At 41.9% G+C, this 25,960-nt stretch overlaps 1 protein-coding gene across 1 annotated transcript in view; it reads left to right on the forward strand.

Annotated features, from left to right (window-relative positions):
- The window catches only part of LOC120901723 (thrombospondin type-1 domain-containing protein 4), a 90,127-nt gene that overhangs the window by 36,677 nt on the left and 27,490 nt on the right, over positions 1-25,960 (forward strand). Inside the window, exons 5-7 of the mRNA XM_040309877.1 lie at positions 4,790-4,880; positions 4,944-5,046; positions 5,115-5,272. Of these exons, the coding sequence (XP_040165811.1) occupies positions 4,790-4,880; positions 4,944-5,046; positions 5,115-5,272 (352 nt within the window). The remainder of the gene's footprint in view (positions 1-4,789; positions 4,881-4,943; positions 5,047-5,114; positions 5,273-25,960) is intronic.

Here is a 25,960-nt window from a genome sequence, read left to right on the forward strand (position 1 = left end):
GAAGAAGAAATATATTGATAGAAATATAAGATATATAAAACTAGGTACAAACCCCAATTTAGTTGCATCTATTGCAGCTGCAATTTTCCAATTAACACATTGGAAATTGCTATTGGATTGGAAGCTTGTCAAAAAAGAGTGTCGTATTGTCCATTACTCGTCTCATAGTGTGAACTTGCCCTAATAAAGAGTCAAGAAAGTGCCCCAAAATTATGAGAACCCCTGAAACCCCCTGTATACATATACCTGCAACAGAGGCTGTTACAATGAAGAAACTAATAAGCCACCCCGTTCAAAAAGGACCGGCAAGCAATGATTCGGTAGAACCAAAAAGGATTAAATGATTTCTGTTTGTTCACTATCTCGCTTCTATTACATCCCTCACAATTGTGTATTCTATGAAATTAAAACTTTACCCTCACACTTAAGGCTACCAACAGGAATTGCTATTATCCATCCAGTGTGCTTGCGGAATTCTTGTAATTAAGTCCCAGCTCAGTTGCATGCTCTCTGGTTCTTTTTTGTTGGATAGGGGGTTTTGTTTCTTTTTCATTGCATAAATTTGCCACAACTTTGTGTCATAACTTTTACATTTACGCCCATTTCAACGAGGCTGGGGTGACAGTGACGTAGTGTAGTGTGCCATTTAGCAAAGTTCTCGTGTCGCACATCCGAGAAGCGACAGTCCTTGTGCAACAGAAAACATTTAATTCTATCCGAGCGAATAAGTGCGGAACCCGTAAATGGATTCCGCTTCCGCACTGAATTCGTCAGGCTTCCGGTTCTGCTAACACAATGCGAAGCACCGGGGCAGAGTGTTGCGTCGAGATGATGGTGATGTTGCCGTGCATTTCTTTTAGGTCGCGGGAAAGGTACTCACTCCCCAGGTACCGTCACCGGCATCCTGACACAAGTCGAGGCTGCTGGACCGGACCACACACCGTATTTAAGAAAGTTGAGTTCTTTCCCACTTTTCAGAGCTTCGCAATCCACGCGCATAAAGACGTGCTATTCAAAGCGCGTAGAAGCATAATGCCGTCGCTCGTGTTTTCTTTATCTGTTCTTTGGGTTTTATGCTTACACTAGCCACGCACTGTACAGGGACGAAAGAAGTTTCCCTGCATTTCGAACGGAAAAGTTATGAGTGAAATAAACCTAAGCCAACTTCTACGACTACTTCACGCACCCAAAAAGACATTACAAGAGTGTATGTACTTGTGTCGTGCTTGTTACAGCGCTCGTTTCTCTAGACTTCGGTCACTAGAACCGAAAATTTGTTCCGTTGACGGCGAACTTAAATAGACACTTTCCTTCGCCACCCTGCCTATTACAATAGCTCCCTTGAAGAGGTTCCATTCCCCATACCGGGAAGTATCAGTGCAGCGTGTTAGCTCAACGATGATGGTTACCGGCACCGATGGGGAGACGATGGAGTAGATAGAAGCTTTGATTCATCACCGTCACAAGTAGATAAAATACGTTTGTAATTCGCTTCGAAAAACAGGCACTTGATCTCCTTTCCGACTTGCGACCGGCGGCCGGGGTCTGGCTGGTTCGCGAGGTCTTTCATCCGCACGAAGCGACGATGGGCTGCACTTGTGCAACCCGTTCGCCCGTGCTTCGGGCAAGTGACGATGGAAATATAACGATGAGAAAACTATAATCCACTTTTATCTAATTATGCCACTCCGTTGCCTTTTCTCGCTTGCTACTGGAGCGCGCGCCGCTTGTATCTTTTCGTACGGTTTTATCGCTTCGGCAATATTTCGGTGCAGCGCTAGTCGATGTTCTTTGCTGCAAGGAAGAGCCCCGTACACGAAACAAATCTGCTGGGGTCTTTTCTCGGTGGTTCCCTCTTTGCAATGTTTTGAAGGAAAATGGAATCTGCAAGAGCTGTTTTCCTTTTCTACTACAGCTTCAACGGTCGACAATTTATTGGATTCATTAAAAATGTCATCTCTCTGGTGCAGTCAACGATTGCACCAGAGCCGAAACGGAATCTTACTTGACAATTGCACCAAATTATCAAAGGCGATTGAGTTTTACAGTCCACTCCCGGCACTGGCTTGATGCTTGTTTTTATTTCGCCTTTTCCATTTCGGTATTCATAGCTGGTTTCAAATGTTTGAACTGAGATGTCTTTTCAAGAACACACACACACATTTTGGATCCAAACATTGAACCTATAAAAAAACGAAAGCAAGCGAGAAAGAGAGATCAAGTAAAATTGGTTCAGTGTTTAATCGGATTATCAAAATCTCAGCACGAAAACAGATCCTCTTCACTCTTACTCTTCTGGTAAGTATGGGGGAATGCAATCGGTTAGGATACAGTTCGGAGCGGGCAACAGATGAATGTATACGACCAGATTGCATTCGCTTTTTCTTCGAGCGAGTTTTCTTTCGGCACCTTCATCCTAAGCCGGAGCAGTTTACCGTAAAGGTGTATATCTTGTGATGATGTGCAGGGGAAGCACTCGTTCTAGCTGTGAAAGGTCAGCTTTAAGTGAAGTTACGCTGGAAGTAGCTTGTCTCCTGCGGTTGATTCGTCCAAAGAATGTGTATACCTGTACACTTTCCGTTCAATAATCTGATCAGATAAGCATTGGATGCAATCTCGTAAAAGATTAACACGATCAAGCATAAAGTAGTCAACTGCCAAAGTTTTAATGCAAACTTCGTATTATGATGTGGTTTGATCGAAATGATCTGCTATCAGTTTTAAAACATAGATTTGGACTGATTAAGCAATTAGCATTGTATATCGTGCTTTTGAGCAAGCGAAATGTACAGCATTTGAGAACTTATTTTGCATTTTCAGAAAGTTTGTGATTAGTGAATTAGAATCTTTTGAAAATGATTAGCTTGTTTTAGATAATTTTTAGGTATTATACTCTTTGAAGTATTTTAAGAGATGAAATGAATTATGTATGATAATAAGTAAAACAGGACTATTTCTTGGTATCTATATTGAGCATTTTCTTGTTAATTTAAATATATTATTCTGAGTGCCTCCATATTTTTCATAATATGTTTACAATAACGAAACTTTGTTAAACTAACGCAACTCTGTGAACAGTTTCGCCAAAGTCTTTATCCATTCATGACAGAGTCTTCGGAATACCGCATAAAAATTTTCACCATATTCCCAGCACTGACTACCCTGACAGGCCGGTGCCAGGGGCAATCTTGTCAAGCACAATTGTAACTGACGCGCAGCAGTTGTCCGTCGTAACGTACCGACCGCCAGCACCAGCCCGGGTTGGTGTGTAATCGTGAGGCGTTGATTATGCAGTTCTCTGGCATTACGGACAAAGGTGCGAAAATCCGTGCGATATGCCCAAAAAACGCACCTCCCACCGGGAGTGCGCTTGCTCCAGCATTCATAATGGGTCCTAAAACTCAACCTCAACCACCCATTGCCTTCTAAAAGATTGAATTGGAAGAAATGTGCTGGTACGTATCCCTCATTCATCGTTGATGCTGATTGCCCAGGAGAAGCGTATTGTGGCGTTGCTATCTTTGCATCAGTGAACTAAAGCCACTATGAGCGCTCGCGAGTTTTCGGACGGTTTCCCGCTATCGAGTAGAAGACACACCACATTTATCTCGTAACATTCAGCAACCACTGGTACAGGGTACCGGGGAAGTTTGGTCCTCAAATTTGGAACTGGAAGAAGATCCACCAGTGGGTACCAGTGGCTGATTAACATAACACAATCCACGGAGGTCATGCCTTCAGCTGTGTGAGCTATCCCTTTCCAGCTTCCTTCTGTGTCCGGACGGATTTGTTGGTGCTGTCAGTTTTCATTCGACTTCTTTCATCCTCACAGCGGCGTAGCGCGATGGAAGACGACATCTGAATTAACGAGCAACGGACTGTTACGGATAGGTCCGATCCATCGCAACGGTGCGAGATGGTGGCTGCATGTAAAAGATTAAATAATTCAATTTAGTCACATCGCTGCCACTGCCAGGCAAGCAAGTGTGAGGTGATTTTCCGCCTTTTGCTGCGCGTTTTGTGATAGGGTAGTGTTCATTTGGAGCGCACTTTTCCTCACCAATTTACAGCATCGCGAAGGCAAGCACAATCCAATCCGACAAGACATTGATTGATGCGCTGCCCAGCACACCAGCAGCATTAGAATGTTACTGGTCATTTACATGGTTGATTCGTCCAATTCGTCCTGCCATTACACTCGCACACTATTCGGAGAACTTTCCTGTACTGCGGAACTGATGGGTTCAATTAAACTCCCAAATGTTGGATAATCATTGAGCATGTTTCGTGGAAAAGCAATCACCAGCCATCAATTGAAGGGTATCGTAGTAATATAAATGCATTGAATATATTACTCTCATGTTTGTTGACTGATCAACTGGTATTGGTGCATCGTGTATTGATTACGCGTTCGCGTTGAGTCACTAGGGGAAATAATCGACTACTAGGGAAAGCAGACGCGGAAAACAATTCCAACTAGTGAAACAAGATTACAAAACAAAGCCATTTACAATTATAATGCAACACCGGTACAATACGATTACCATAACTCCATGGCTGCATTTATCTGCAGCAGGAATGTACGTTTTGTGCTTGTATTTTCATTCTACCTGCTTCTCGAGTTGATCCTGAAACTGTTACATTAGTTTACATTGTTTTGATTACATGTTATGAATTATTGATACTGATAATTTTAAGATAAGATACTACTTAAAATATTGAATTACCTTACCTTTCAATAATAGTGATTATTTTTTTCTATAATTTTTATCTCATTCCTCTTTCTTAGATACATAAATGGCAAAAAAAGCTCAAAGCCAGCCGTTGAAAGCTTTGAGTGCATTGGGATAATTAAGAGGTATCATTTATGCAATGAACAGGTATGCTACTTGCAGCTTCGTACAACCATTGAACAAGACACATACATTAATCAATTATTCTAGGACTGTCCCACAACCGACGGAGATTTCCGAGAGCAACAGTGTGCGAGCTTCAACAGTCAAACGTTTCAGGACAAGCGCTATATTTGGGAAGCTTTCGTCAAAGGTATTTATAATCTGACGCGCACGACAAATAGCGTTCGATGTTATTAACACAATATTTACTCTTTCCAGAGGATGCCGAGTGTGAGTTAAACTGCAAACCAATCGGCATGCGTTACTTTGCAACGCTCAATAAAACGGTCATCGATGGAACGCCTTGCTCGAAACCCACCGAATACTTTCGCCGTAATAACAGTGGCCGTGGCATATGTGTCGAAGGGCTGTGCAAGGTATGTGTTGCACGTTTGATACTTTAATTTTTCGCTTTACATTGTATTTTATCATACAACCTGAAGATAAACCGTAAATGCAAAAATGTTTCAAAAGTGAATGCACGTATGTGTGGTCTCCATACCATTGTGAGTCATTTTCGTTGGCAAATGGTTTGTCCTTATCAGATGTTTGGTTTTTTTTTTTTGTTGCAAATTTGTGGTATGATGTAAAAAATCAGTTTTCCCACAACAAAGTGCCATTGCGCTGCACGCTTGAAATGACAAGGATCTGTTTACTTTGTTGTGGTGTACATTAAGAGGAGCTGTTATCGGATGGGAAAGGTCGTAAAACCGATTTAAGTTATGGTTCGCTCGCATTCTTCAAATTTACGAGCGTGACACCTTTTATGGTTGTGCAGTTCATTTGTAATCCGTTTGCCCTGTCTTAATCGACAATGCGACGCTTTGGGTTCGTATTCGTTGGATTAGAGCAGTGAAAAAAGAGAGTGTTAGAAACAAAAGCAATGATCATGGAGGTGGTGAAATATTGTTGTGAAAAGAGCTTAGTTAAACATATAATTACATTCACATTCTGTTTAATGCTTTTCTGAAGCTAGTGTTTAAATATCGTGCCATAGTTGATATTCTTGATGTTTGATTACTGAATTTACTCTATCAATTGATGTTATGTAAACATACGCTTCACTTAGTTTCCTCCTCGTATGAGGGTTTACGTAATGTTTTAACGGGTGCGTATCTAAGGTTGATGGCTTGTTTTCAATGATTCTGACTCTAAGTTTTTAGCCATGTGAACGGAGGACAATGTCTCATGCTTGGGAGCAGGAAGCAGAGCTTTGAATTTGGGTTGCTCGAAAGTGTAATGTGCTATATGCGGTGGTTTCTGCAAGGCTGGAAGTAGGAATAGCAACTGTCTCCATGGAGCTACTACATACTATCTACGACACGTGATTAATCTAATTAATCTCTCCGAACAGCTGAACTTAGTTAACTTGGTTAACTTAGTTTTAATTCTTTTTTTATTGTTAACGCCTTAAGGCCGGGCTACATTGATCGTACTCGCAAGTGTAATTTCAATTTTCACTAGCGCATCTGGCGGCGGCTGACCGAAGCATTTTGCCAAACAATTTGGAGCCGCTTCAGAAAATATGTTATTTTTCCATGTTTTTTACTTAAACTGGACTGGAAAAGCTTTGTAATTGATAGATAAATATGTTGTACGAGTATTTCAGCAGTTTATCCATCAAAAAACGATGAAAATACTAATTAATTTTGAGATCCATCACGATCATTCCCCCAACGACCAAAAAAAGCTTCCACCAGCCGCCGCCAGATGCGCTAGTGAATTTAAAAATTACACTTGCGAGTACGATCAATGTAGCCCGGCCTTTACAATGTTGATCATTTTCATCACTATCACTGATCACTAGGAACCGCCAATCTTGACATGATTGTTCTTGCAGTAAACAACCTGCTCAGTCGTGCCCTCCAGCCAATTTGTCAATAGTTGTCTCAATCAAAATAGAGCTTACAATAATTTACCTATTACTGGACAAAAGATTGAATCGAACACATTGGCGAGGACACGATTGCGCGAAGAAAAGCTGATTGCTTACCGACTTGCTATAGCTGTTTGCTCGGAAACTTGTGATATTTTATTTGACTAGAATAAATTAAATTTCGTTTCTGTAAGCATAATTCAGAACGTACCGCTTTGGGTGTGTTTAACAACCAAACGTATGAAGCGCTTTAACTTGCCCTAATTAATTTGAATAAAGTGACTGTTTACTAACCGATGATGGAAAACGAAGCAATCTTTTTAGACTTTAGCCGGTATCGCGAAATAAATGGTTGAAAATTAACAGTCGTTAAAAATTGCTCGAATTTGGCATCGCGAACGCACTGAGTTCATTTACTAATTTTAATGACTGGTCCTATGGTGTCGTTAAACAAACGATCGTAAAGAGCGTATGCGATACATATGAACAGTCGTTTAATTAAACTGCTCGATTTTTTCCCTGTGATTGCCTATGTGCGATATCGAGCAGTGGTTAACTATTTTGACGGTCGTTCATTTTAACAGGAATGGACAGCAAATGAACTCGATTAAACCAAAATGAACTTTAAACGACTGTTAAAAAGAGTTAATTTATTCGCGATACCGGCTGGTGTTATAAAACAGCGGTCGGCAAAGTTCAGTCTGAGGCAAAATTCAATCTGGTTCGCGAAAATATTTGCCCGATTTTGATAGAAAGAAAAAACCTATACGAATAGCGTAATAATACCTGTACAAATTACTAAACATCTTTTAGTATGACATTCCATTCAGTCGAACTCTTGCAAATTTAGTTATCGTAACATGGATTGACGAAATAATTAATATGGTCGAGCTCTCTTGGCTAAACTTTCTGTTTGTAACACACTAACGTTGCTTCTACATGACAACGGTCTTCTTCTTCTTTGGCACAAACAACCGTTGTCGGTCAAGGCCTGCCTGTGCCTGTACCTCTTGTGGGCTTGGCTTTCAGTGACTAATTATAATTGTAATTTCCCCCCATAGCAGGATCGTCAGCCCTACGTATGGCGGCACGGTTCATTTGGGACTTGAACCCATGACAGGAATGTTGTTATAAGACGTACGAGTTGACGACTGTACCACGAGGCCGGCCCCAACGGACTTCGGTCATCTCCATTTAAAAGAGCTTGTTTAAAAGAGAATCAGCTATCAATTTGTCTCACATGGCATTACTTGTTCGTAAATCATTATAATAGTTACTGAATGTACGTTAGCCTCGATTTATCAGCCGTCGAGTGACGTTATTGTTTACTATTATTCCGTACACCGTAAACGGGTGAAGAAATGTCTTAAGTTTAAGTAAAAGTCTAGATACAAACACGTTTTACATTTACAGACGATTAAAGTGATGCAGTATACGAGATACATTTTAAAATGCGTTATTCGCAGAGAGTTATTAAGTATTTTAAGATAAGTAGTTATTAAGAAATATTTGCAGCGCGCTGTAGCGCACACACAATGGGTACATGCAAGCATACATACGAGTTTATGGCCAAATTTTTGTCCCGTTTCTAGTAGAATGTTCTCGAAGTTATCAGTCCATTTAATTTGATTGCCACCAAACAGATAAAAAACAAACAAATATATTGAATTTCACCGAATTGTTGTTGCAGACATTATGGGAAAGAATAAATAATGTGGAATTTGGCCAGCAACATTGTTGCATAAACTGTCAACTCCATGCATCTTGCAGCCAATATATGCGACCAAAACCGCAACTACTCCCACCAGTAATTCAATTCATATAATAAAAAAGAGAAAATATTTATTTATTGATTTATTTATTTATTTAATTATTATTTATTTATTTACTTATCTATTTATTTATTTATTTATTTATTTATTTATTTATTTATTTATTTATTTATTTATTTATTTATTTATTTATTTATTTAGTTATTTATTTATTTATTTATTTTTTATTTTTTTATTTAAATCACTGACATTCAAAGTGTTACTTGAAACAAAAATCACATAAATAGCAATGTCTTGTCCTTATACATTGACACATAAAAAAGTCAGATATTTAGATTTTTGTCAAGTAAAATATTTTAAAAAAAAGTTTATAAAAAAATTCGTAAAATAATTTCCATACGTTTGTCAGGCACTGTGGCATTGCCCTGAATTAGGTGTTCAGCTATAATCTGAACTCGGTTTTCAGTACCCAAGTGTGTAAAACATCCCACAGAACCCGGCAACACGTTTTCAGTCTGTGCAGAACTGTTTGCAGTGCAGTTCTTGTGTTTGTAGAATTGAATCGCATAATCGCATTGCAATGGAGAACAAACAGGATAAGAGTACGATTTTGGTGAATCTTTCGATTGAAGAAAAGGAAAAATTCTTTGATTCATTCGACACTGTCCAGACGGACTGTGATGGTGAGTAATATCTGAAAGCATAGGTGTAATTTTGTGTTTGATATCAATCTCGTCATTGCAGGCGTACTGTGGACTCTTCATGGAGTCATTATCGACGTACAATTTGCCCTCCGTGCATTGAGAAATAGTGGCAAAAGGGTGTTATTTGTTTCAAACAACAGCGTCCGCACGATGAAAGACTATCGTGCCAAGCTAGAGGGATTGGCGGGCCACGCGGTGACTGATGACGACATCACTTACCCGGTAAAAACTATCTGTTGGTTCTTGCGCGAGAACAAGTTTGATGCGCTTTGCTACCTTATTGGTAGCGCCAATATCAAGGACTGTCTACGCCATGCCGGCTTCTAAATACTGGATGGTGTGTGTAAGTCACGTAGCTAACTTTCTGCAAACAGTGGGCATGCTAACCTTTTCGTTCGTTCGTTTGTTTTTTTTTTTGCCGTGTGAAATGAATGACGCGTGTTTTTATGCATCGCGGTGCTGGAGGTAGCCGAATGAACCGATAACCGAATCGGCAAAGGATGCTATTGCTGTTATTAACGATGGACAACCAGTTAAAGCGGTAATAGTGGACTTCGATTACAATGTGAACAATATTAAGCTGCTGCGTGCGCAGATGTATTTGCAAAAAGGTGCCCTGTTCATCGCTGGGGTTACGGATGAATTGTTATCAGTAGGATCTGAGATGCGTTATACTGGCCCAGGCTGTTATGTTGAGATACTTCAGCGTGTGACAGGCCGGAACCCTATTGTACTGGCTAAGCCAGGGGTTCCATTGAACGATGCACTCAAAAAGATGTTTTCAATTGAAATCCCGCGCCGGGTACTGTTTGTAGGAGACCGGCCCGAAATAGACATAAAGTTTGGACATATTTCAAACTATCAATCGCTTCTGGTTGGTACAGGGCGCTACAAAGAAGAAGATTTGAAGAGGCTTGCTGAGAAACCGGACGAGCTTCCCGATTACTACATCGATTCATTTGCCGATTTGGAGAAAATTGTAACGGAAGTCGTTGCGTACAAGGCAGCTAAGCAAGCAAACATTGAACCTTAGATTGATGATCAAAGAAACGATTCATTTTTTTTATATTCACTTTTTCTTATTACATTTATCCTATTATTCTTCGTATATCATACACAACACCTCGAAATACTAGCCGTACTATACTATGATACGTTTTTGCACGATTAAGACTTTTGCATGAATAAAGCAGTAAAAGCAAAACAATGAAGTTGCATCCCAGTTAATATTTATGACATTTTACTTATTTACATAATATTTGGCTCAAAACAACCGTTGTCGGTCTGTCTGCCTATGCCTGTACCACTTATGGGGTTGGCTCGCAGTGACTTTTTTTTATAACCCCCCATAGCAAGATAATCAGTCCTACGTATCTATGGTCTATTTGGGGCTTGAACCCATGACGGGCATGTTGTAAAGTCGTGCGAGTTGACGACTGTATCATGAGGCCGGTCTCGAATCCAAAACCAGCGACCTCTATATTACACTAGCTTAAGCTAAGCGTCAAGCTTTTTCATTGGTAGCGCACAATGTTGCGCAAAGGAACATGCGCAATCATTATCCGATTTAATGCGCGGAGTAGAGTTGACATAAACTTTTTTTTTTCTTTGTGATGCAGATAAAGTGTGTTAAATAAAATTTTGGAGTATTTGTTTATTTAATAGTTTTTCAAAATATTTTTAGTATAGACCGATTTTATCGATTTTCAGTACAGCAATTTACAGAATGGCATATATAGCTTTGCAATATACTACAATTAAGTGCTCTCAGCAAACAATATGACGATTATTAACGAACTAGGTTAATAAAATAAAATGCATATAACTATGTTTACTCTGAACCAGTAGCGATTCATTCGCACAAATTGGAGAAGCTGAAAGACATCTAACGCACGATTTTCTATTGCCTTTCACAACGCTAGTTGAAGGTGTCTTGTTTGGGCATTTCACTAAAAGAGTAGGTAATTCTAATGTTGTTGCTTGGTCAACAGCATTATTCTATTTATTTGCTACTCACGTCTTTTCCAACCCAGAGTACACGAGTTCACGCTCCTTATCCGATCTTATCGCGTGCCGTGATTGATGATGCTCATCATTATGAGTAATTTGTTGCAAATGAGAATCATCCTCGAGCCCATAGCGTGGCCCTTCTGCCATTATCAGTTGCGTGCGATCGACATCCGATGCCGGAAACGGTGTATGCGTGTTTATATGTTATGAGGAAAGGATTCACCCATCGAAAACCAGCTCAATTCGATGATCCATTTCACTCCCTCGCTCATAATATATCCCCGGGCATGAGTTTAAGTACTTCATGAGCATGCTTCATAATATCCCACCGATAAGTTTACCGTGGAGAATCGGGCAATGTCTGTTGAACTGCAAAAATTGATACCATATTTGGTGCTGCTAATATGCGTGTAGGGTTTATGTAATTGAGATTGTTATGACGAGATCGAGCATTGGCTCGTTTTTTTCTTGAAGAAAGCAATTCGAACGGAAGAAATAACAATATCGTTCGCTAGCTTCACGCTTCTATGTCTATTCTATGAAACTGAAAACTGATACCTAAGCACAATATGTCTATTCCAACAAAAAAAGGCGAATGCTAAGCCGTAAACTACGCGTAGGAGTATTCAATTTGCATAAATACCGCTTAAGAGGTTTGCTTGATCCAAGCGGCTCGGATTGCGAAATACGCTTCGAACGAACGAAAATTTCCTTCTTTGTGCTGTTTTACGAGATTTCGATCATAAAACTCATACTGATCGATAGAAAAAAAAAAACAACAACAGCAATAGGAAAAAAATCGCAACAGTATTTGATTGAAAACGATCGTATTTTTATGAATGGCGCCTCCAAACCTGTCCCATCAATTCTTCTGATCGTCCCCCGAACTACGAACCACGCCGTAAAGTCGAAGATTATTCCCGATCGATAATTTGCCTTCGTCCAGCCGACTAGCCTATGCGACACATGCTGAACCTGTGCCTGCTGTTGATAGCTTTATTTGCGCAGGAAACCCAGAATAGAAGAGCTGTCAAAGTAGGGGCTACCAGCAGCGATCGGATTGGTTCGTTGCCGATTGAATTATTTACTCGTCCGACCTCGGCACAATGTTGCCGATGAATCAATCTCGAGTCGGCGGTGGAGTGTGACTAATTTATCAATTCAAGGGGAAGGATACTGCTTGCGCGTGATTTACGCACCGCGCATGCTGGCGTTGGGGCTGTAATTGTCAGTTCGGTGTGAGAGAGGGAGAAATCGAAAGAATTTAGCGCTGAAACTAGCAGCGAATGTTTATGCTAACATCAATCGATGTATTTGCGCTGCGAATGATATTCTCACTCTGTCTGTAGCCTAATTATAGCCTAATCAATCTGTTGGTGTATATTTTTTCGTTTATAAAACCCATTTTCAATTATGTTGTACGCATAAAGAAACGGCCAGGAGTTATTGCTTAGTTTTTCTAAAATATATTTAAAATAAATTGTCAAGAAAACTGCACAAATTTGACCAGCTCAAGCCAAAAGTCCTAAAAACCCACGGTACTCAACGAAACAAGAGACTATTTTAAGAGAAGAATATTGTTATGCAAATCCCACTACTTCACACTTCACTGTGACATTGTTCATCGGGCTGTATTAGGGTCTCATTTCAATATTTGATTTTGCACGGCTTAGCTATGAGTTATGCTGTTCATTCCATATTCATGACCGGTAATATCATTCACGTTTATCTTTCCTATTGACAATGCGTCGAGTTAAAATTCATAAATAGCAGCACGTTGAAACAGTCCAAAGTATGACGTTTAATTATTTATAAATTAATTGAGACTTAATTGGTAAAATTGATGTGTCTGATTTAAAAAACAAAAACAACCTCGATTCTATGGTTTTGCGATTCGCCATACTGTGTCAAGTGGAATAAGCATTACTGTAAAATAAATGCGTAAAATCTCTTGATCCTAGAAATAAATCTGATTGAAATAACAGCAGAAAAAAACACACACAAACATTTATTGGTACGCACCCACACACAAACACACACACACACGCGCACAACAGAACACGGAATTAATCGGCGCTTAGGCGTAGGAATTTCTAGCAAACCCATAAAAACGTCCAATCGCGGGCTTTAGCTTCACTCACGTCGCAGTCTATGCTGCCGTTGTATCAATTTTTCTATCCAAATTCGTGATGGAAGAACGGCCATCAACTAATGGGAAGGTAGAAGGGGTGGGGGGCAGGTTGGTGGAGAGGTGAAATGATTAGCGAATGATTTAAAACAGAAAACACGTCTAAACGTCGGCAAGCAGCACCACGCATAACACGTTTCGTATCACGGGTGCTTGACTTTTACTTTAGTTTTTAGCACTCGGGCCCACTTTGCATGGGGAATTTTTCTTTCAATTTGCTTCCAACGCATGTGCCTGTGTGCAATCGTACCAGCCTCACATACCCCTACACAACCTACCAAAACCGGAGATGCTCGTCTAATACGGGAAAGATTTTTACCTTATTTACCAATGAATAGGTTTCGTTGCGTTTTTTTAACGTACCTGTCTTTTAGAAGATAAATGAAATAAGAGTTATTTTTGATTTGGAGATATTGATTATTGTGTAACATTTCACATAAATGTATTAAATAAGGTAGAAAAGGTGGTACTGTGCTCACGTATTAAGTAAGTTACGCTTTTTTGCTTTTAATTTTGGCGACATTACTATTTACTATTCACTACTATTTAACTTTGGGCCGGTCTGGTGATACAGTCGTGAACTTGAACGACTTAATAACATGTACGTCATGAGTTCAAGCCCTGAATAGACCGCGTCCCCATACGTTGGACTGACTATCCTGCTATGGTAACAATAAGTCACTGAAAGCTAAAGCTCACTTCACTAGAGTGAGTACAAGGCAGGCCTTGACCGACAACGGTTGTTGTGCCAAAGAAGAAGAACAATACTATTATTTTTATTATAAGTTTACTGCATGAACTTAGACATGTGCTATAATCTGCTAATATCCCAAAACTCGTTTGCAGAGGGACGGTGCAGATGCTAGAAACAACTAATTGATATCAAGAGGATTTAAGTGCAGCAACTTGTAGTGAAATACTTCGCATATTTTCAAACTATATTATCCACATCATTGGAAACAATGATCCTGTGATTGATTTAGATGTCCTTTCCTGTTGTCTATTGTAAATAATGTTAAGTAAATAAACACATGTAATAAATATTTTTATAAAAAAAAAGAGGTTGCTGCTATATAATGCGTATAATTTAGCAAAATGATCTAAAAAATATCTAAGGAAACCACTTTTTTATGTTATTTTTTTTATAACCACTTCGATCGAGCTTGAGAAAGTGGCTGAATGTCTTAACGAATCATATTGTAAACATGTCCTTTTCTTTGTTTATCGAACAATACTGTTGGTGTGCTTTTTGCAGGCGGTATTTACATATCCGTTGAAATTAAATTTAATGCCAATGCAGTTATCACATCAAATCGCTCGATAATTCCGTAACCGTGGCAGACCATAATGAATAATAATGCTAAACAAACAGTGCTGGACGAAAACAAAAACAAAAAAAAAACACCAAAAAGGTTCACCAATCGCATCGGAGGCATGACATGAGATCAAAGAGGAAAAACTCATCGTCATGGAGATTTGTAATTTAGCACATAAATAAATAATCCCTAACCCCTCCCCCCCTTCCCCTCAGGGACACATTGAGGTACGATTTGTGCCCGACCGACCGACCAACCGACCGGTGACACTTCGGTTGCGCGTGGAAATGTTTGGAGAATTCGTGGTAGGATTGCGTTGGAAATTATTTCACGTTTACTCTCTTCCTGTGGCACGCTTCGTTTTACGCGTTCCTGTGTTGCCAACCTGATGATATGGTATTGAGTGTGACGTATGTATTGTTGATGTTATCATTTGCCTCCTCCATCGCTTGCCACAGAGCGAAATGTGTGAATATGTTTGTTCTTAAACCTACACCAAAGAGCAAACGGAACCCAAACGCTTCACAACTCCAGGTTCCAGGTTCAATGGTTGGATGTTTGTGCAACAATTAGGCCGGCTGGTGCTGGCCGGCAAAACGGTATCTTCGGGTTCTTCAATACCTAGACCAGATGGCCACGATTTAGGAATTATGATTATGAGCAGAGCGTTTTATTTAGACTCCTCCACTCCTGAGCAGCTATTTTGTCTGGTTGTTGCGGAAGGTCAGATTGAAGCGGGCTAGTACGTACAAGCCATAAACAATCGTCGCGTAGAACGCGATGCGAACCCCAATGTTCCGGGAGATGCTCGACTCAATAGCACCCACCCGATAATGGCCTCGGGTTGGGCGGTTCGGATGCCCTTCACACATCTGATCACGCTTGAACTTCAGTGCGCCAGTGCGGGGTGGAGATATACGGTGAAAAATAGATCACCTTCACCGATGACGTTATAGTGCAAACGAAGGAAGAATAGTGCAGCATCTCCCTGCTGTATCGGCTCCATCGCTCCATCGAGAGCGGTGAAAAGGCAAAAGCAATCATAATTTGAATCCATCAGGCGCGAGATCATTGTCGCGCTGTACCGCTGGATACACGGATCGCGAGCATGTCGAACCGCGGAGCATGTGGCTTCAGTTTAATAAGCTATTTTGTGCGATATTGCTTCGATTGAATTGAATGCCGCCGGTGGAACGGCGGGAAATTAATCGCATTCCAACCCCCGACCGTCCCCGACTATATACGTCCCTAGCGTATGCCAACGAATTTGCGTGCCCTTAAAGAAAGACGAAGCGTGAGCGCACTCACTCGATTATCCAGCTTTTCCCCGTTCTCGTCATCCTGCGCCACGAAAAGTGAATTGAAACGGAGACGCAGTTAAATGATCGATTATTGATTAAAAGCGAAAACGCAAGATGTAATACATTTAATGTGCACCGCTGAATGGCGTTTATATGAGAGCACAAAACGGTTATCAAGCGTACTGGGAATTGCCCTTTGACTCTTGTTTCTTGGAAGAATTCAATTTTCTTTCTTGGGCGCCATAAATCAATGCTTAAATTTGTTCCAGTACAATCATGAATAACGTATAAGCTTGATGAAATTAAAAACTAACCAACATCTATTGGCCAATTTTCATTCACACAGTGTTCTTTTTCTTGACAAATAAGTTTAAAAATCAAACTAGTTGCAGTTAACAAATTTGAGATATTTGGCCCTACATATACAAAAAGTAAATATATTATTTAAAAAGGGAATAATATATCAGCAACTGCTACATCTGTTATGTCATTTGATTTATGATATCCAACCATTCTCAGTTGCGTAGTAAAATGTGAATCAGACGATTCGCGATTACGATATTCATTCCTTTCATGTTATTGATATCGTCCTAATCCACGTGCTCTACGGTTCATCCTTTATATTTTGTAATTTCCGGTAAAGGTAAACGACGCTCAGTTAACATCCCGCATGATGAAAGAAAAGGAGGGATCAGAAGTATTTGCTATCATGGTAGATTAATTCATTTATTGCACATACATAGCTCAGTTTGTCGAATGCAATGTGCTATTTGGGCAAAAGGACTCATGCGTGTAGCAGGTTACAACTTTAACTCTCGTACGGAGGCAGCGTATTTGTTAGGTCAATTAAAAGGAAAGGAAAACAATGTAAAATGTTGTGTTCCATTTAAAATAATTGTGGTGCATTTTTACTACTGTACTACACTTTTACTATTTTTATTATCCATGTCTAAAGTTGTTTAAAATACAGCTATATCGGCACTGAGCCTTCAGATTCTCAACTCCATGCGGCATCAGCTTCATTCGCGCATGAATTCTCCACAAAAAAGCAAAGAACGGAGCGACAGTCTTGCTAAAATGAAAACACAAAAAATAAATAGTCCAGCTAAGTAAAACATTTCCCGCTCAATCATGTCGGAAAAGTTGTCTGGCCTCCATCACGTGCACGCCCGGTTTGGTGGTGGTGGTGATGATGGATGTGGCAAATATGGGCCATTTTTCAAGCGACAGATCTTCAAAAAATATTCATAACTTCTGCACTTTCTCAATCTTTTGTGGGTTATGTTTGCTGATGCTGTTAGGCGAGGTAAGGGTTTGCTTGCTTGCAGCAAAACAGTTGAAGCATATCAATCAGTTTTTGACAAAAAGCTGAAAACAAAATTTCGTAAAAAGGGGCTGTTTTTGTACTCTTTCGATCCGATGGATGTTTCCGCATTATTTGAAATTATTTAACAGATTTGGAATTGTTTTTGGAGAGCAAATCTACATCGATATATAGGAACATGTGCTCACCTCTGGGCACAGAGGCAAATAGTTCGTATGTTCCATATCTCCCTTTTCTCAACCCCACACTACGCGTGGGAACTACACAATACAGCCGTTAACGGAGAAAAGGATTGTAAATGGGCAAGTTCTTCACCTAATCACCATGCGCTTCCATCGCATTGAATGTTGTACGTTCGTCTATACACGCAACGGCCATAAGAGCAAACGACGAACAGCATTTTCCAAGCTCGCAACTACAAAAAGCAGAAAGAAAGCAGTACCTTCTTTACAGGTATGTACTAGCAGCTGTCAGAAAGGATAACCGGAAAAAGTCTCCTTATCCTTGTTTTATTTTTCTTTCCTACTCCTATTTGGCCGGTTTTACTCGTGGCTGGAGTTCGTTTTCCCGAAACTGATGTGTGGCGCTCTCGCAACCACAGCGACGATCGTGTTTTACTCACACGTTATTCTCTCGAGTGCGTTCTCTCCAATTGAAGCATTGGAGCTCGGGTTCGGCCTGCCCCACCAGACGGGAATCCAGAGCGGACTACACGCCACAGTCTCCGCCAGGCATGCCAGTCAGTACGCTCAGCGACTTGTTCGGGGACGCACAGAGCCTGGTATACCGTAGTACCGTTCGCGCGCGCGTAGTGTTTTCAGCTTTTCCCAACACACGGCGGCTTACGTGTCGAGTGTTTTTGGTGCAGTTTTCTCGTTAGCTGTGTGTTTGTGTTCCAAAACAGACAGAGGCACAAGCGCGGTGAAACTATACGCAAGGTAGTGCAAATCCTTGGGTGGCTTTTGTGCAAGTGCGACCAGGCGAATGTTGGCGTAGTAGTTCCGTTGCAGCATGCCGACCGGATGGAATGAAAGCCCGGGAAAATGAATAACAGTGCATTCGCTCACCTGACACCGTGCGCTCCGTGGACGGTGCGGAACGCATTGAGCGCGTCGTGTGGAAAGTGCATGTGCGCTGCTAGCGCAAAAACCCCGAAAACAAAAGCTTTATGCAACACGTGAAGAGGCATTGTTGTGTGGTGGAGCAGATATTGTGATATTTTCGAGTTTTTCATACTCACACTCACCAGCGCGCACCGGAAGGAATAGCAAAAATCCAAAATCCTTATTTTCAGTTCAGTGAAAATTCCGAACCCATACATCTGCAGTTGCGTCAATTACCATTATCGTTTATCTAACTACTATTGTTATTATCATCGCCAGCATCGTACAAACGTTCAAGTAACTAACAACGTCTTGGAGACCAACGACACAATTTTTATCTTAAAGGCCGCGCACATCACAGTGCGTAAATACGCATTCCCTCCCACCCGATAAGAGCAATCAACAGTCCGCGCTCCCCACATCGGTATAACCCTTCATCAAAACACGTTCCGGCCGCGCGTATGTCGCTGGTCGTACCGTGTAGCCAGTAGACAGCTTTGGCCAGAACCGTGTCATAAAGGCGCAGGACGGTTCCTAGCCGCTGGTTTCGTACGGCAAGGAAAGCGTTGAAGTAACCCCCACCAACATGGGGATATGCTTGCTCGCTGTTGCAAGAACTAAGTAAAAGCCTTTACGACATTCTCGTTGGCCGCGGAGTCGTGTTATCATGGTTTAGCTGAGAAAAGAGACACTAAAAAACAAAACCCACACAACTGGAGAAAAGTTTATCTTTCTTCTACTTTTATTCTACCTCTTACCCAACGCCTGCTTGCCAAGATGGGCAGGCAGGTACGCGCTCCCATTGCGCGCTCCCCCGGTGTGATACGGGTGGGATGTTTTATTTGAATTCGTACGTTAAGGCAACAGATAAAACGGACTCTTAGCTGGCAATGCGGAAGCTGCTGGGTACGCCGTTACATCACTCGCTTGATAAATGCAGCCATGTGCTTAAGAATCTGATTTTAATCCACTTTCCTATCATCCGCCACGCTTTGGGACTCCGCCGTTCTGGGTGGGTTTTTTTATGGATTTTGTTTTTGCGACTGTCATTGTCAAAGTTTTTGCAACTGAACGCCCGCACCACGCACGCTGCGAGAATGGTTGGCGATGAAAAGAAACGTTCCAGACACGGGAAAAGTTTATTGGATAATTAATTTGAAGTACACATATTTTTCGAGGCGCATTAATGGACGAAAGGTAGCTTTTCTTGCCGGGCAAGCAACCAAACAAGCTCCGACCGAACTCCGAAAACAGCGCGAAAATACTCGACGAGCGGGAAAAGTGGTGAATAATGTTATGATTCGTTAACGAACCGCAGAGACTGGCAAAGAAAATACGGCCAGTGTTAAAGCCCATCTAAGCTGCTAGGGGATGTATCAATTATGCTAAATATAATGCCATTTCCCGAGGCATTGTCCCAAGGTGCGTCACGTATCACGCGCTACTTCCAGGGTGCGATCCCACCTTTGCCAGCTGTCGCACAGGTGAAGTCGTTAAGGAAGCCCAGTCTCTGGGGGGAGTGGCGGGGGAGGGGGATGGATGGTGCTGCGAATATTAAATTAAATTTATAATTACACGCATACATTTGTAAATCTCCCAAATGTGCCCGGCGAAGCATAAAAACGAGATCCTTTCCTGCCCATTATTGCAGAGCCGAGTCTTTCCGCTGGCGCAGTTTCATGGCGTAGGTGCACCCTTTAAAACACGGGCCCGGCCATTGTGGGTGACATATTTAATGGGAAAGGGGGTTTTTGTCTCTCTCTCTCTCTCACACTCTCTGTCTCGTCCTCGTCTTACCGATTACAATCATGATCACTTGTCACGCTAAGCTTTGGCTTCATGTTCGATGTCGCCGTTTTTGGTCACGCTTTCTAGCGCAAGCTACCTCGTTTAATCCCGGGGTGCGCTTGTTGACCGTACTCTGAAACGCTGGGTACGCTGTCCTTTTTTCTATCTTCATTTGCACCGTTTGAATGGATCGATTTTTTGCCATTCGCTAGACATGGGGGGGTTTTTTATTCAGTGGATACAAGCTTTAATGTAGAATATAGCAACAAAACACACACATAAAAAAACATCCCAAACCAAACATTGACAAACTCTGCCGAACCCTTTTTGCGTTGGTCGCGAGAGGTAAGTGACATGGCAAACGGTGGACCGTAATGCATCCACCGGAAAGTCCGTGCAGAAGGAAATTCAAGTGAAAATTCCATTCCAGCTCAAATCAATTGCCAATAAACTTCAATCACGTCTACCGACATCCATCCATCCCGGTTTGCACGGATAGGGGGGCGTGTGCCTGTGTTGGAGGGCTTGGTGTTGGCACACTGTTCTAGAGGTGACCGGAAGTCTGTTCGGGAGCAGCAAAACATGTACACCAGACCGGACGACATTCCAATCCCAGTGCTCGATGAGGGGCTTTGCGCCGGTCGCCATATCGTTCGATGACGCTCTTTTTTTGCTAGTCGCTTTTATAGAAATTTATATTGGTCCTTTTAGTGGCAGGTTATAAAAGCGGGCCGAACTGGAGTAGGCGAAAAAGGGAAAGTATCAGTTTTGCTTTGGGATGGACACATTTTTTGCGAGATGGAATTTCAATAAATTCATCAACTTTGCCCCTACTTAGCGGGTGGATGGATTGCCCATTCCTATTCGGCTAGGATTCACATTCCCAGTGCCACAAACGAGAATTAAGGAATGTCGTCATAATGTGTACTGTACGATTAAGGTGAGCTTAGTTGGTCGTTATATGTTGGCCAGCTGTGATGACATTTATTTGTGCTCCTGGTGCGATCCTATTCACATGGTTCATTCGAGGAAACTATAGTTCATATATTTAGTCTGATTTACTGATATTGCTGATAATACTCGCATAGAAATGGCTGTTCCTGACGGCGTTGTCCAAAATTTATAATTTAAAGGAAGCAAAAAATGCACAAACAAACCATCTCGTCAAAAATGCGTATGGAAAAATATGCCCATATCAATGATGGATGATGTATGTGACAGGACCGAATCTAGTTCAACTATAAGTCTCATCTCAACCCTGCTCTCCTGCCCTGTTCTCTTACCTGCACCGCCTTCCCTTTCGTTTGTGCCTTCCCGTAGGGATTTTACACAACTCTCAATTGCGTACGTGCGCGAAAAGCGTATGCGAAAAACGTGCCATTCGCGTATTCATGAAACGCAACCGCTTCAACGGGATTGGGACAGTATGGGTGCCCTACTGTCCACGCCACTCGATACGTTGGAGACTCTTGGAGTGAATTGGTGCCGCGATTGTTAGATAGCACCCAGCCGGGACCTTGTACAACTAGTCCGAGATAGCACGATCATTCCCTGAATGCGAAGCGGTACGGCAGCCTCGCTCAATCCTCGCTCGCGCTCTGGGACGTGTCGATATGATGGTGGTGCTGGTCCGAATCGCTGTTCACCAGTCAAACATTGCCGCCTAATCCCGCTGCCCGAGATCTCCCCATGGGGAGGAAATTGCGATCCGGGGATTTGTACTTTGAGTGCTCGTTTGTCCTTTGCCGCTTGATGACTGCTCTCCATCCGGTTGGGCGGGCGAGATCTGTCCCCGTGACGCGTGACGCTGTCGGTTGCTTTTAAAATATGAACTCCGCAGGCTAGGCCGACGAACGAACGATTTGAAGCCACTTCGAGAAGCCACTTTGTCGGTCGGTCTAAACGCTGTGCAACGCCACCTGTTTGACTTTGCGGCTAGATGCACGTAACGAACGAATCTCCCGGTGCGTTATCAGCGGGCTGACTTTCGCTGTGAGCGAACGCCGTCGTGGACAAGGCGCTTTTATGGCTTTCTTGTTTTCGCTCCTTTTGCGCACAGTTCTCGATAAGCTAGCCACGACAAATACTAATTCATTAGCTTAAACAAGCGTATCATTTATGCTTATGTTTTTTCTTCTCTTTTGCCATGCCGCGGACCACAAACGATGGTTAATTCTTTGCCGGTACAGGTGCCGGTAGGTGTGTTCAAGGTTAATCGATAGTTTCAATTCATTCTAACGGGCATAACATGTGTTTTCATTTTCCCATTTTTTACTGTTTATTTCAATAATTCCCATTCATGGAAACTCCCATTTATGATTAATTTCAATAATTGCTTTATAATTATTGCGTTACTTTATTTAAAAACCAACTCCTATATTTCAACATCAGATTCTATTTACAAATCAAACTGTCAATGTTATTGTAACTGAATTAATAAAACACTCATTAAGAGCATTATACGCACGCTTACCATGTAGATCCGCAAGCTTCTCCAACACCGATTTCAATTCTCATTTGAACCGTCTTCCCACAGTCAGTCTGCTCGTTTCAAACAGCTGAACAATTGTAGACCAACAACGATTCCTCAATAAAACATAACTAAAACTTAAGTCTTGAAGCATTACCAGCATTAATAAATATAATATAACACTAATGCACAAGCTTTCGCAATTGCAATGTTGCTGGTTGAGTAAAGACACCTTTAAACATTATATTTCAAAATATTTTTATATAATTTATAACTAAAGTGATACAGCTAACTATTTAGGTCGTTCTTATTAGGAATAATAAAAAAAAGTTACTTGCTATAAAATGCAACTAAAGTTTAAACACATTATAGAGCAAAAGAAGCGATAAAGTATTACGTTACAACTTTAAGCTACGAAACGCAAACTAGCCATTTATGAGACATGTTCCCCTATCTGGTGGTGTGTCATGCCTAGCGTGATTGTATTAATTAAATTGCTAAGCCCAACACGTACGCTAGAGAGCGTTTAAAACTACACCTTAATGTATGGCACAACAGCACCAACTAGGTGTCCTCGGTGAGTAAATCTCTATCTCACCGAACCGTACCCCAAATAGGTCCCCAAATTTGAAACGCCCACGTAAAGGATGCTTCATTATACAAAAAAGCCTGCAAACGCCTGCAACATGGATATACATTAATCCTCGCCGAAACTACAGCTCATAAATTCTGAACTTTCACTTCAGTGCTTCGTTGGGCAAAAAAAAAAACATCCACACATAGCAAGGTACATTCGAAGGGCAGGGCCGCATGGAACCGAACCGCAGAAACAACGCATTACAGACACACATATGCATAAAACAATCACCTACCCACTGGTACCGTGCCACCGACAACATCCCAAATCACCCCCCTTCCCTTCACCGCATGTGTGGTTGTGTGTGTTGAAGCACGGAAACGCAGCTTAACGTTTCATACTTTTATTTCCCACTCGTCCATTACCCTCGCACAACACTTGTAGAACGCCATGGTGAGCGATGCATCGGAAGCAACACGCGAACGATGAGCAACGCGCACACACACACACACACAGCTGCCACAGAAGCTCGGAAAACAATTCGCCCAGCAATTCGAGCGATAAGAAAAGTTTTAGTCTGCCCATAAAGCACAAAAAAACTTTCCTTAGCATCCCCAGCAACAGCGCGCCTTCGTGGGAATGGTTCTTTTTTTGCCTCCTGTGCGCATTTCATGTCCCCGCGAAACAGTGCGCGAACTGTGCGCAAAGATCGCACGTGATCGTTGGAGATGGTCCAACTCTCAAATCGATATGCTCCCTTCCCAAGCCAATCCTTCTGTTATTGACATCCATTTGGAGTGTATGGGGATCGCTGCGGGAAAACCACTCTCCTCCGGACACCGGACATTGTATTGCGACAGACTTCGGTTCGGTTTGGTTTGGTGTTCTACGCGGTTTAATCGGTAGAATTTTCCACCATTATAATCGGCCGCTAGAGCGTGATAAATTGGAGTTGCGCAGAGTTTGAGCAGAGTGCATGATATGTTTGGATGGTAGTGAGGACGAGATTGGTCTGGGAAGTGCCGGCTGTACCATGCTCGCTGTAGTATGGAGCTTCACAGAACGTTGAACATGATGTACGATGGGAGGCGTTCGGTGCAATGTTTCCGATTTCTGTACATTCAGGATCCTACGTCGGTTGCGTGCATGCTCATATTCCGGTTCCGAAACACGCGCAAAATAACCACCAAATCGCTGACATCGTTTGAGTGAACTATTCCATGAGAAAAAGGGGGTGAGAGAGAAAGAGAGAAAGAGTAAGAGAAAGTAGAAGGGGAGAAGTTGTGATGGAAATTGTCAAAACAAATGACCGCTTGCTTCGATTGCCAAAACAAAAAAAAACATGGCTACGCTCACTGAACAGGTTGTTTATGGAGCTGCCCAATTCCCAATCAAAGCAAGTCACAACGCCGGGCCTTATTTTGCTTGCGGGCATGTTGGAAACGTTTTGATCTATCGATCTGTTGGATGGATAAAGCTTTTTGCTGGAAGTTGTTTGGTTAAGCGTAGGAAGATCAACAACATCTGACGGTGCAGGTCGATTTTGCTCCATATTTTTGAAAGCTACTGTGCCAAGATGCACTAGTCAGTGGAAACGTTGTGCATGCGAAGGCTTGTTTTATTTCAAAGCTTTTCAATTTTTTATATAAAGTTTTCTTTACATAGCTTACCCTGCTATGTTTAAACAGAGCGGTTGTTAATTGTGAAAGCCTGTTGGAAATGTGTAGTATTTGTGATCCTTTTGTTTTACCTTAATTTCACTCTTCTCGCACATGATGGTAACACCACCGGTCCGTTTAGCATAAAGTTTGTTAATAAATGTTGCTTCTGATTGACAGCAAAAGGTAAAATTATTTCGAATCTGCAAATGCACACTTATTGCACGAAACAACTGTGTCTTCAGAAACGTACAAAAGTCACCGTTGTGACGGCTGTCAGCAGTTGACTCAATTTTCGCATTTCACAAAATAAAACCCTTCCCTCTTCCCCTCGACACTGCCGCAGCTTCCCAAACAACTGAAACGTCCTGATCCTTGACGATACGTTTTTCTGCTGCCAGCACGCATCCTCCCAGGAGAGGAGGAGGAGGAAAAGTTTAAAGAAAAGTCAACTTTTCTCTAACAAACTTCGAGACCAAACGTGCAGGAAGGAATCAAATTATGAAATTCCGTTTTTTTCTCCATCCGTACTAGCATATGCTTGTATTATGGGGGGAGGGGAGAAGGAAGAGGGGGGGGAGGGAAACTGAGTGGGAGTACCCATCCAAAGAAGCCAATGTGCGAAGCCAACGTTCTGCCTGTGTAGAACGTGGCAGCCATTAAAAATGGCACAAATACTTCCACATTTTTAGACTCATTCGCCAGCAACAACACCAACAACAACAACAACAAAAGGCAGGTCCATAAGAAAAAAACCAAAAATTGCCACTATGAAAAAGGCCATCTTTCCATCAAAACAGTTCCACCCACCCCACCCAGGGGCTGTCCCTATGTGCGCCCAGCATATGGAGTCGCCTGGCTGGTTGTTGTTACGATGAGCGTCACACGCCTTCCCCGAGGACAATAGAGAGGGAGCAGTGAAGCGGTAGTTGTGCATAGGGCGCATAAATTGCCCGACTCTCAGCGGAGATTTGAGCG

The sequence above is a fragment of the Anopheles arabiensis genome, chromosome 3, assembly GCF_016920715.1.
Source record: "Anopheles arabiensis isolate DONGOLA chromosome 3, AaraD3, whole genome shotgun sequence".
Taxonomy (NCBI): Eukaryota; Metazoa; Arthropoda; class Insecta; order Diptera; family Culicidae; genus Anopheles; species Anopheles arabiensis.